Consider the following 14159-nt stretch of genomic DNA (forward strand, 5'->3'; position numbering starts at 1 on the left):
TTGTAACGAAAAATTAAAACAATCCAAAAAGAAGAACAGTTAATAAAAAACTATGGTATATTTTCTCACTGGAATAATATTCAGCCATTAAAACAAGATTTATGAAGAAAAAGTACTTCTGTGCTATTTAAATTAGCAAGGACATAACATCGTTCACCAACGTTTTGCAAAAATTAAAAATAATACCTAATAAAGGTGGTGCTACAGGAAAACACCACTCTCATATGTTAGTCTTAGGAAGATAAATTCCTATAACATTTTTTTTAATATGAAATATCTGTTAAAATTTAAAATACATACTCTCTGGCACAAATATGCTATATCTGGGAAGCTCTACTATATAAACAAAAATTCCACTACATATGGCTACAAGTTTAAGAATATATTATTATAGCAAAATCCACAAAACCCTGAAAATAACCTTAATGACCATCAACAAAATAATGGCTGAATAAACTGTGCTACAGACATATTATGAAATGTTATGTAGCTATTAAATAGAATGTGATAGATCCATATTCACTACTATGTGTTCATGTTGTACTGTAAAATGGAAAAAGGTGTTGCAAACAACTGTATATTTAATACAATATCCCTTCTGTAAATAAACATATGCCTACATGCTCACATATGTATAGATATCTGCACATGATTATATTTTAATGGAGTAAGATACAGAAATATACCTATTAGACTAAACCTCATTTGCTTGGTAAAAGAGAATGGGAGGGCAAGGAAAAAACTGCTAGAAAAAATTTAAAAACGTACATACTGTAACATTAAGCAAATATATGAAATATAAGATTCAGTCAGTGAGGGACTTCCTGGTGGAGCAGTGGTTAAGAATCCGCCTGCCAATGCAGGGGACATGGGTTTGAGCCCTGGTCCGAGAAGATCTCACATACCGCGGAGCAACTAAGCCCGTGCACCACAACTACTGATCCTGCGCTCTAGAGCCCGCGCGCCTAGAGGCCGTGCTCTGAACAAGAGAAGCGAAGTCACCGCAATGAGAAGCCTACACACCGCAACAAAGAGTAGCTCCCACTCGCCGCAACTAGCGAAAGCCTGTGTGCAGCAACGAAGACCCAACACAGCCAAAAAATAAATAAATAAATTTATATATTAAAAAAAAAGATTCAGTCAGTGATATAACTGGAAATGTATAAAACTCAATTAGAAGATACCAAGGTTTGTGGAAAACCTTTAACCTAAATTCCTGTATTAGTTCAAATGGTATTGCAATAAGGCACAAAAAATTTATGATATAATTGTTAAGGGGAAAAAACAGTACACCGATATACATCACAGTATGAAATGATGTAAAATGTCTAAACAAAAAAGTATGCATAGAAAACCTTTAAGAAAGTATACCAAAATTCTATAGTGGTTATCTTTGGATGAGAATTACATTGATATTTTTTTCTTACTTATGTTTTCCATGTGCTTCATATAATATTTTAATTTAAAAGGAGACTTTAAGGTAGTACTGCAAGATCAGCTAATACTGGATTTGACATGTCAAATCAAGAAAACTTAATGGTTTTCGAGGCTTAAAAATCAATAGCAATAACTTCTCAATCACTTTGAAACTGGAGAGACTATAATAAACTTGTTTTTACATTCTAATTTGTGACTATGGGAAACTGATTTTTTTCTGTCAAAATAGAATCATTTTATTCTACAGAAGATATAGGGGGTTTTATTAATAATAATCAAAATTTTGTGATGAGCCTCCCAATGTTGTGAGAAAAGCAATCAAGTAGAGGCCACAGCTGGAAAAGAATCAAATCCAAAGAGAACAGAAGTTTACTAAATAGCCCACCAGCACCACTAGCATCCTCATCATCACCATCGCCATCATCACCATTTACCCAGGGCTTAGTATAGGTCAGGCATTTTCATGCAAGTCACTTAATCCTCATCCCTACTTAACGTAGGTACAGTTGTAATCTTCATTTTAAAGGTAGGGAAACAGAGGTTCAGAGTGGTTATACTCCAAGTAAAACTTAAGAAGCCAGGATATGAACCAAAGTCTAACTTCAGAACCCATATTTTCAACCACCATGCTATACAGCTATGCTAACTATATAACTTATTATCCAAATGAGACTCTCTACCGAGAGCAAAAGGAGGCACTGTAAGAAATACGTCCGAACAGTAGGCATAAAATGGGACTGTCCCAGGCAAACCAGGACGTAACTCACCCCATCGACACCTCACAATCATGGAATTTTGATTTGACATTCAGGGGAAAAAGAAAGAAGGAAAAAGAGGCAACATTATTTGAGCTTAGTTTTCCTTAAAACAGAGCGCTGAGAAGGAATATAAAGAACATTGATACAAATCACCCAGGAGTCCTGATGACTTAAAGAGTTCTACTTAAAAATCCCACTGAACAAGCACTCCACTTGTAAAGTTAATACAAGTCTCAGAGAACTTATATATCAATCAACTCTGTCTAATCTAAAAAACAAACTAAAAATGATCACAAACACCACTGAAATAAAATCTGTAAATGAATACTATTGGTACCTAAGAATATATATGTAAGGAAAGTATTATCTGGAAGACTAATAGCATAAAAAAATTAAAGTTCCAACTTTATCAAAAAGTAGTAACCACACTACTTTTGGGGGTTTCAACAGCAACAGAAGAATTTGTGTCATAAACAGCAGCTGAACTACATCAATAGGCCTGAGGTTGATGAGCAAGGCTTTTGATACACGAACTAGGTCCTAAAATTTTGATCAACTTTAAAACAAATAACACAAACTTGGTAAATAGGATGACAGATAAATCAAGTAAAATAAATTTACTTAATCTAATACTGAAAGGCTGAAATTTCAACACAGGTAAAGCCAATTACTAATAAGCATAATTACCAACAGACTGCTAACTGTTAGTTATCTAAAAAAACACCAAGCAGAAGCCAACGGGGGCGGGGGGGGGCGTGGAGAAAAGACAAGTATGTATGTGTGGCAGTTGGAACACTAAAAATTTATTTGAGGGCTTCCCTGGTGGCACAGTGGTTGAGAGTCCGCCTGCCGATGCAGGGGACACGGGTTCGTGCCTTGGTCCGGGAAGATCCCACATGCCGCGGAGCGGCTGGGCCCGTGAGCCATGGCCGCTGAGCATGCGCGTCCGGAGCCTGTGCTCCGCAACGGGAGAGACCACGACAGTGAGAGGCCCACGTTCCGCAAAAAAAAAAAAAAAAAAAATTTATTTGACATTCCTGTTCCTCATGAGGACAAAACGAGACTAACAAACCTCGCTAGCATGGTGCCAAACAAGAGCCCTAGAACACTGTGCATGTAACTCAAATCTGTATTGAGGACCCTCGGGCAGAAATGCTGAAGCATGAGGCCCAGGTGATTCTGATGTAGAAGGCCCATGTAACAAACTTTGAACATCACTGTCCTAGAGCAGCGGTTCTCACACTTCAGCACCCTCAGAATCGCCGAGAAAGCTTGTTAAAGCACAGATACAATAATCTAATTTCCATAAATATTTAAATAATGGAGTTTTTTTAAACTCTTAAAGGGTTAGAGTTTGTTTTAAAGGTCTATGATACATTTTAAAATAAAAGGCAAAAGAATATTCTGCTATCACAAAGTTTTGTTGAATAACCAGTGCATCATCAATGTTCTTTTACTTCTGATATACAGAAATATATACTATACCTAGAGAAGAATAGCTTTTTATAGAGGGAGAGAAAAAAATAAGATATATAGCATTAGGCAAGTAATTAAATGTCATCACAAGGATTTGCTATACTTTGGTTGAAACATAGGAAATTGCTGGTTTTTGTAGGTCATTTCATATGATTCAACCTAATATTTCAAAAGAACCCCAAAAAACAGGTAGTAAAAGTATCACTACTAATTAACCTTAAGCAAATCATACTATTAATACAAAAGGAATTATCACTGAATTACCATGTGTCATAAAGACCCAGAACTTAAATTTTACCCTATTCTCTACAAAACATTTAATATGCAATTTTCTCATACATTTATATAACATAAATAAGAGTAGATAATATTAATCTCATTAAAATATCATTTAAAGGCAATGATTTTATGTAAACAAAGCCAAACTAACAGCAAATATTCACTGTATCAATTCCTCAACATTGCTTATTAGACACTATAAAGAACAATCTTCAAGCTCTAAGCAGATGTTTTATGACCTAAGTTTAATAAAAACAGAATTACCATGTGTGCTATATATTTTATATTCAATACTTACTCCATTTTATATTAAAAAAAGGAATGCCTAAAAAAGTCTGTAATGATAGTTAAATGAGTAATAGGTTTTATCTCCTATATCAAATACCATGCCATTTTAATAAGTATTAAAATGTAAGTATTAAAATATACAATATCACTAAATATTCCAAATCAAAATTTTGCCTAGCAGAGGAATAAAATTACAGACCTTTGTAACAATCTGTCTTAATCCTACAAAGAAAAGATTCTATTGGGCAAGAATAACTTTAGTAATACTTATATTTATCTCTGCTTGTTGGATATATACTATAATACTATAATCATTGTTAAATGTAGTTTTTAGGCTGAGAAATGGTCATAAACAATGAGGAAAAGATAGATAATAAATCTATTTTTGCAATTAAAACCTGCAGACCCTCCAACTTACCCTTCTTGTACATAACCAGAATAAGCTTTTTCCAGAAAGATACATAAAAGCATAATTATGCACTAAATTGGAAGGAAGAGCGGTGAGACTATGCCCAAATGATAATAATTGTAAATGAGTAAGAAATCAGAACTTAAAATACTAAACTAATTTGGTGTTCATAGTCAAGTAGATGAGTCAAAATATGGGTGAAGGACAGTTCTTCGAATTTGTATTTTTTTAAAGATTGCCATTGCTAATAGTTTTTGATGCTTGGCATATGGCACAATTTTTAATATAGATGACTTATGCCATAAACACACTACCGAATTAAATGTATGTTATTATTAGCACAATTGTAATACCCTGAATATTTTCATAATACTTTCATGAGTTACTAGAATGTTACTAATTTTGATTTCTTACCAAATCAGCCTATTCTGTAAACTTTTAACTGGTCTCAGTATAGGGTAAGAAAATGTATTTTCATATACATTTTCTCTGCAGCTACATCTTACCTCTTCCTTCATCTAATCTGTGTCTCCTGATTACACGCTGCCGTTTTTCTTCTTGTCGTAACTGAAGGTGTTCTTCAATGTTAACCCCGGGTACTGGGACAGCTAGATGATTGACAGTCAGTCACTCAATTAGTTTTATAATAGATATGACAGAACTATATGAAATTTAAGAAAGTAAAAGCTAGCAAAAACACTGTCTAAAACACAAATGATTTTTACCGCAAGGATCTTAGCAAAAAAGAGAAAAAGAATCTCATCCCTTAATCAATGACACACTGTCAGTTACCAAACATGGAGTACTGTATAATCAACTATTATCTTAATTTTTTAACACATATCTAAAAGGAATTATTTAGACTATCAGAAATACTACCTAACAGAAGGTCTAAAGGTATCATCTCCTTCACTGCATCAAGAATCCCTCTTTGTCTTGCCTCTTGACCATCCAATTCTCTTGCACAAGCCTTGCAACATCCACATACAGCACAGCCAGATTCTCCAGAACCACAACCACAGATCCTAAAAATAAACAAATAAATTATTAACTGAAATACTTCTCTTTCCTTAAAACTCCATAACATCTTTTCTGCACTTTTAAGATTAACTTAAATGAATCAGCAATGAAATCACCCCTTCAGATCAGGATTTGTCAATTTTAAACAAAAGGTATGAAGAGATGAATAATTAAAAGGTATGAAGAGATATTACACACTCCTAATAGGCATAATTGGTATATTTCTACAGAAAATACAAGTGGATTCTGCTATCTTCAAAGCCATTATTAATAACGTCTTTAAAAAGGTTTCACAATTAGCGAGGCACCAGCAGCTTTAGTATTAAAAGGTCAGCAAACAGGGCTTCCCTGGTGGCACAGTGGTTGAGAGTCCGCCTGCCGATGCAGGGGACACGGGTTCGTGCCCCGGTCCGGGAAGATCCCACATGCCGCGGAGCGGCTGGGCCCGTGAGCCATGGCCGCTGAGCCTGCGCGTCCGGAGCCTGTGCTCCGCCAAAAAAAAAAAAAAAAAGGTTAGCAAACAAACAACATGGCTATCTCCCAGATAAGGGAGATGTGGGCAGCCTTCAATGAGTGCGCCCAGCTTGCCAGCTTCATGAATTCTGTCTCCTTACCCCTCCCTCTCCTCTACACGCCATCATCTCCCATTCTCTTTCACTGCATCCAATTACCTGTTATTTTTCCTCTTCTTTGTCCTTTTCCTATCATTTGTGAACTACGCATATGGCCTTTGATTATAACATAAAAGAAAACAAGAACAATCCCAGGAGCTGGCTAGAGGGTCGGTGAACACTAATTTCTTAGTCACATATCCTGCAGAAGTCCCAGCTTTAAAGTTATTTGGTTGGATCAGTCCTGAAAAGCTTGCGGCAGACTCACTGAGCCTCTCCCTGGTTATCCAGATTTGTGGAGACACAAGACAAAGGATCTACCACCTGGCAACAGTTTTGAAACACATAGCTAGGTGCCCTGTGAAACTCCTGGCTTTCAAAAGCAAGTATTAGTGACAATTTGGAAGATCACTTACTACAACAGTAACAAACTGATAAAATAATATGCCCTACTGAATTGGCCATGGGCACTATTTTAAAAATAATGTTTAATTCTAAATTTATTCTAAGATATGTAGTCATAATTTTATAATATTTAAGTCATCTGTAATAGTGCTTAGTGTCCTCCATATTTATTCCTAAGTTGACTTTATTCGTGTGTTTATTTCTGCTTCACTAATAAAGAAATTACAGTACTTGGTTAGATACTATCCATTTAAATCTGTAAATAATTATTGGAAACTGATAGTATATCTCTGGGGAAAAAAGAAGAATTAACTTCAGAAAGGACCAAAGACTTTAGAAATTCACTTATGACATTTATCAATGGCTTAAGTTCAGAGATTGGGAACACTTAATTTTAAATGGAAATAGCTTGGGAGAGATCCAAAAAGATAAATTTCGACTCCAATGTTGTTTTTTAAAAAAAAAAATCACAGAATCCTTCTTTAATCCAAATTAAACTTTAAAATAAACAAGTTAGGGGCTTAAATACACCAAACAGAGCCAAATATATAGCTTTCTAGAAGAAATACTATCCTTTGATAAAGAGAGCCAAAATATTTTGTAACAGGCTAAAAATGCAAAGAAAATTTATTGTTAAAAAATCATGATATTCCAACAGCCTAAAAGAAAAGGCCTATTATATATGATCTATTTAACTATGTTAGGCCAAGTATAAACCCAGAAATATACTCATAGGAAATCCAGACATTATTTGGGAAGAAGCACCTGAATACTAACGAGGTGTCAAATAGGGAAGCCAGAGATGAGGAGGTGGCTGTTCTCACTCAGGGTTTTTTTTCCACAATATTCCCGCTACTTCCCAAAGTTGGCTATTTATCATAAATAATATGATCTTACAAATATCAGATCTATCATAACACAAAGATGTATGATAATTAATTTGATCTCCCAAAGGATACCCCATTATATTATATTAGCTATAAACGGCAACACAAAAATAGGACTTGAAATTCTCTCCAAGATTCTAGGGGAAAACCTGCATTCTGATTCTGCCAAACTCACATATTAACTTTAAAGTGATAATAACACAGAACCCTGGGGAAAAAAGTAGTCCAACAAGAATGAAAAGGATAATTATAACAGGAATAATGCAACTTTAGAAGTGACAGCTCCTCGAACTCCTAAAATTGCAAATAATTTATCAATTCAAAAGAAAATTATATACCCCTAATTGATATTCTATATGATTTTCATAATTCCATACCAAAAAAATTCATGTTCAACACAAATGAATAGATCTTTGGCATTAAAGCAGTCTTACGAAAAGACTACAAATGAAGGCACAGACCCAAGCATTAAGGAAGTTTATGACCTATTTTAAAATAATGGCTTAAGTCAGACAGAGAAAGACAAATATCATATATCACTTATATGTAGAATCTAAAAAAAGGCTACAAATGAACTTATCTACAAAATATCAATAGAAATAGAGTTAAGATGTAGAAAATAAACTTATGGTTACCGGGGGGTAACAAGGGGAGGAGGGATAAATTGGAAGATTGGGATTGACACACACACACTACTGTATATAAAACATAACTAATAACGACCTCCTGTATAGCACAGGGAACTCTACTCAATACTCTGTAATGGCCTATATGGGAAAAGAATCTAAAAAAGAGTGGATATATGTGTATGTATAACTGAATCACTGTGCTGTACACCAGAAATTAACACAACATTGTAAATCAACTATATCCCAATAAAATTCAAAACAAAAACAGAATCTGAATAAATGAAAAGACACATCCTGTTAATGAGTGGGAATATTTAATACCATAAAAATCAATTCTTCTAAAACTAATAGATAAGTTAAATGCAATTTTAATTAAAATTATATTTTATTTTAATTAAATACTAAGAATAGTCCCCCAAATGATTAAAAAAGACAGACACTGAGAGTAGCTAACCTTACTAAATGTTAAAATACCATACAAAACATAAACCACATAATATTAGCATAAGACTAGATCCGTAAGTCAGGAAAATAATGGAAGGCCCAGAAAATAGATTCTGATATATAAGGGAGTATAATAAATGATAAATCTGGTAGCCATTTCACACGTAATGACTGTACAACTGGCTACACATCTGTAAGAAAATAAAGTTAGATGTCTACCCCACATCAGAACAATAATCATCCATTGGCTTTAAAATTTATTAATGTAAAAAGAAATAACACAGGCTTTTTGAAGAATACTTAAGATACCATATAACCAGCTAGAAACTGAGAGACCTTTCTAGTCTAGATAGAAAATTCAAAAATTTCAAAGAAATACGTATTTGCTTATAAAAAATGTTAAGTGCTTTTGCGTAACAGAATATAACCTAATTTAGTTATATGATCATAAGTAAAATGGGAAACACTATTTGTAGAGAAGACAGAAAACAGTTAATATGAAGAATATTCAGAGAACACCTTTCAATTTTTAAGGATAAAAACAATACAGGCAAAGGTTTTTAAGAGAAAACTCACAGAAGAGTATATTTAAATATCCAGGAAAAATGTGAGTCATGGAAACATATGAAAATAATGATGAGATACCACTTCACATTCACTGAGTTGACAGAAATTAAATAATTATATTATCTGCTACTGGCAGTATTTCAAAAGAAACTGCCTTTTTCTGCTGTTAGTGAAAACAGAAACCTTTCATTTTTAAAAAACATTAACCACCATAAACAAAACAAATAAACAAAAACCAGTACTTTTTAAACAAGCAGTAACCGTCCTGGAAATACACTCCATAGAAATAGATTCACCAATACATAAAAACACAATATATGTACCTGTACATTTTTTTGTGAAATAAAAATTTAAGTAATAAAATGAACTGAGGAACTTGAGGAAAAGAAATAAAATAAGAGAGACCTTCAAGATTGCAGAGGAGTAAAACGTGGAGATCACCTTCCTTCCCACAAAAACATCAGAAATACATCTACATGTGGAACAACTCCTACAGAACACCTACTGAACACTGGCAGAAGACCTAAGACCTCCCAAAAGGCAAGAAACTCCCCACGAACCTGGGTAGGGCAAAAGAAAAAAGAATAAACAGAGACAAAAGGATAGGGACGGGACCTGTACCAGTGGGAGGGAGCTGTAAAGGAGGAAAGGTTTCCACACACTAGGAAGCCCCTTCAATGGCGGAGACTGCAGGGGGGCGGGGGGGGGGAGGCTTCCGAGCCACGGAGGAGAGCGCAGCAACAGGGGTGCGGAGCGCAAAGTGGAGAGATTCTCACACAGAGGATAGGTGCCAACCAGCACTCACCAGCCCGAGAGGCTTGTCTGCTCACCCGCTGGGGCGGGCGGGGACTGGGAGCTGAGGCTCGGGCTTCGGAGGTCGGATCCCAGGGAGAGGACTGGGGTTGGCAGCGTGAACACAGCCTGAAGGGGGCTAGTGAACCACGGCTAGCCAGCAGGGAGTCCGGGAAAAGGTCTGGACCTGCCGAAGAGGCAAGAGACTTTTTCTTGCCCCTTTGTTTCCTGGTGCGCGAGGAGAAGGGATTCAGAACACTGCCTAAACAAGCTCCAGAGACGGGCGCGAGCCGCGGATATCAGCGCGGACACCAGAGACGGGCATAAAACGCTAAGGCTGCTGCTGCAGCCACCAAGAAACCTGTGTGCAAGCACAGGTCACTCTCCACACCTCCCCTCCTGGGAGCCTGTGCAGCCCGCCACTGCCAGGGTCCCGTGATCCAGGGACAACTTTCCCTGGGAGAACGCACGGTGCGCCTCAGGCTGGTGCGACGTCATACCGGCCTCTGCCACTGCAGGCTCCTCTGGCACTCCGTAACCCTCCCTCCCCCTGGCCTGAGTGAGCCAGAGCCCCTGAATCAGCTGCTCCTTTAATGCTGTCCTGGTCTGAGCAAAGAACAGAGGCCCTCAGGCGACCTGCATGCAGAGGCGGGGCCAAATCCAAAGCTGAACCCCGGGAGCTGTGGGAACAAGGAAGAGAAAGGGAAATCTCTCCCAGCAGCCTCACGAGCAGCAGATGAAATCTCCACAATCAAACTCACGTACCCTGCATCTGTGGAATACCTGAATAGACAACGAATCATCCCAAAACTGAGGCAGTGGACTTTGGGAGAAACGATACATATATATATATATATATATATATTTTTTTTTTTTTTTTTTTCTTTTTTCTCTTTTTGTGAGTGTGTATCCTTATGCTTCTTTGTGTGACTTTGTATAGCTTTGCTTTTACCATTTGTCCTAGAGCTCTGTCTGACCGTTTTTTTTTGGTTTTTTTTTTGTTTTTAGTATAGTTTTCAGCACTTGTTATCATTGGTGGATTTGTTTTTTGGTTTGGCTGCTCTCTTCATTCTTTCTTTTTAATTTTTTAATTTTTAATAATTTTTTTATTTTAACAACTTTATTTTATTTTATTATTATTCTTTCTTTCTTTCTTTCTTTTTTTCTCCCTTTCCTTCTGAGCCATATGGCTAACAGGGCATAGGTGCTCTGCCCGGGTGTTAGGCCTGTGCATCTCAGGTGGGAGAGCCAAGTTCAGGACACTGGTCCACCAGAGACGGCCCGTCTCCACATAATATCATTCGGCCAAAGCTCTCCCAGAGATCTCCATCTCAATGCTGAATCCAGCTCCACTCAACGACCAGCAAGCTACAATGCTGGACATCCTATGCCAAACAACTAACAAGACTGGAACACAAACCCAACCATTACTACAGAGGCTGCCTAAAATCATAACAAGGTCACAGACATCCCAAAACACATGACCAGACATGGCCCTGCCCACCAGAAAGACAAGATCCAGCCTCATCCACCAGAACACAGGCACTAGTCTCTTCCACCGGGAAGCCTACAAAACCCACTGAACCAACCTTAGCCAGCGGGGGCAGACACCAAAAACAAGGTGGAACTACGAACTTGCAGCCCGAGAAAAGGAGACCCTAAACACAGTAATTTAAGCAAAATGAGAAGACAGAGAAACACAAAGCAGCTGAAGGAGCAAGGTAAAAACCCACCTGACCTAACAAATGAAGAGGAAATAGGCAGTCTTCCTGAAAAAGAACTCAGAGTAATGATAGTAAAGATGATCCAAAATCTTGGAAATAGAATGGAGAAAACAGAAGAAACGTTTAACAAGGACCTAGAAGAACTAAAGAGCAAACAAACAATGATGAGTAACACAATAAATGAAACTAAAAATTCTCTAGAAAGAATCAATAGCAGAATAACTGAGGCACAAGAATGGATAAGTGACCTGGAAGATAAAGTAGTGGAAATAACTACTGCAGAGCAGAATAAAGAAAAAAGATTGAAAAGAATTGAGGACAGTCTTAGAGACCTCTGAGACAACATTACATGCACCAACATTTGAATTATGGGGGTCTCAGAATAAGAAGAGAAAAAGACAGGGACTGAGAAAATATTTGAAGAGATTATAGTTGAAAACTTCCCTAATATGGAAAAGGAAATAAGTTACTCAAGTCCAGGAAGCACAGAGAGTCCCATACAGGATAAATCCAGGGAGAAACACATCAAGACACAAATTAATCAAACTATCAAAAAGTAAATACAAAGAAAAAGTATTAAAAGCAGCAAGGGAAGGGCTTCCCTGGTTGGCGCAGTGGTAGAGAGTCCGCCTGCTGATGCAGGGGACACGGGTTCGTGCCCTGGTCCGGGAAGATCCCACATGCCACGGAGTGGCTGGGCCCATGAGCCATGGCTGCTGAGCCTGCACGTCCGCAGCAAGGGAAAAACAAGAGAATCCCCACAAGGTTAACAGCTCATCTTTCAGCAGAAACTGTGCAAGCCACAAGGGAGTGGCAGGACATATTTAAAGTGAAGAAAGGGAAAAACCTACAACCAAGATTACTCTTCTCAGCTAGGATCTCATTCAGATTCGACAGAGAAATTAACACCTTTACAGACAAGCAAAAGCTAACAGAATTCAGCACCACCAAACCAGCTTTACAACAAATGCTAAAGGAATTTCTCTAGGAAGGAAACACAAGAGAAGGAAAAGACCTACAATAACAAACCCCAAAAAATTAAGAAAATGGTAATAGGAACATACATATCGATAATAGCCTTAAATGTAAATGGATTAAATGCCCCAACCAAAAGACACAGACTGGATGAATGGATACAAAAACAAGACCCGTATTTTTGCTGTCTACGAGAGACCAACTTCAGACTTAGGGACACATACAGGCTGAAAGTGAGGAGATGGAAAAAGATATTCCATGCAAATGGAAATCAAAAGAAAGCTGGAGTAGCAATTCTCATATCAGACAAAATAGACTTTAAAATAAACACTACTACAAGAGACAAAGAAGGACACTACATAATGATGAAGGACTCAATAGTAAATATTTATGCACCCAACAAAGGAGCACCGCAATACATAAGGCAAATGCTAACAGCCATAAAAGGGGAAATCGACAGTAATGCAACATAGTAGGGGGCTTTAACACCCCCCTTTCACCAATGGACAGATCATCCAAAATAAAAATAAATAAGGAAACACAACCTTTAAATGATACATTAAACAAGATGGACTTAATAGATATTTATAGGACACATTTTTGCTGTCTACGAGAGACCAACTTCAGACTTAGGGACACATACAGGCTGAAAGTGAGGAGATGGAAAAAGATATTCCATGCAAATGGAAATCAAAAGAAAGCTGGAGTAGCAATTCTCATATCAGACAAAATAGACTTTAAAATAAACACTACTACAAGAGACAAAGAAGGACACTACATAATGATGAAGGACTCAATAGTAAATATTTATGCACCCAACAAAGGAGCACCTCAATACATAAGGCAAATGCTAACAGCCATAAAAGGGGAAATCGACAGTAATGCAACCATAGTAGGGGGCTTTAACACCCCCCTTTCACCAATGGACAGATCATCCAAAATAAAAATAAATAAGGAAACACAACCTTTAAATGATACATTAAACAAGATGGACTTAATAGATATTTATAGGACACTGCATCCAAAAACAACAGAATACACTTTCTTCTCAAGTGCTCATGGAACATTCTCCAGGATAGATCATAGCTTGGGTCACAAACCAAGCCTTGGTAAATTTAAGAAAACTGAAATCGTATCAACTACCTTTTCTGAACACAAAGCTATGAGACTAGATATCAATCACAGGGAAAAAATCTGAAAAAATACAAACCCATGGAGGCTAAACAACACACTACTTAATAACCAAGAGATTACTGAAGAAATCAAACAGGAAATCAAACAATACCTAGAAACAAATGACAATGAAAACACAACGACCCAATACCTATGGGATGCAGCAAAAGCAGTTCTAAGAGGGAAGTTTATAGCAATACAATCCTACCTCAAGAAACAAGAAACATCCCAAATAAACAACCTAACCTAACACCTAAGTAATTAGAGAAAGAAGGACAAAAAACC

At 36.9% G+C, this 14159-nt stretch overlaps 1 protein-coding gene across 5 annotated transcripts in view; it reads right to left on the reverse strand.

Moving 5' to 3' along the window:
- MYCBP2 (MYC binding protein 2) overlaps nucleotides 1-14159 on the reverse strand; it is a 276794-nt gene that overhangs the window by 184662 nt on the left and 77973 nt on the right. For all 5 annotated transcript variants that reach the window (XM_024123253.3, XM_024123254.3, XM_024123252.3 and 2 more), the window contains exons 16-17: nucleotides 5527-5672; nucleotides 5154-5255 (exon numbers count right to left, since the gene is read on the reverse strand). In XM_024123253.3, the coding sequence (XP_023979021.1) occupies nucleotides 5154-5255; nucleotides 5527-5672 (248 nt within the window). The remainder of the gene's footprint in view (nucleotides 1-5153; nucleotides 5256-5526; nucleotides 5673-14159) is intronic.

This window comes from Physeter macrocephalus, chromosome 13 (assembly GCF_002837175.3).
Source record: "Physeter macrocephalus isolate SW-GA chromosome 13, ASM283717v5, whole genome shotgun sequence".
Lineage (NCBI taxonomy): Eukaryota > Metazoa > Chordata > Mammalia > Artiodactyla > Physeteridae > Physeter > Physeter macrocephalus.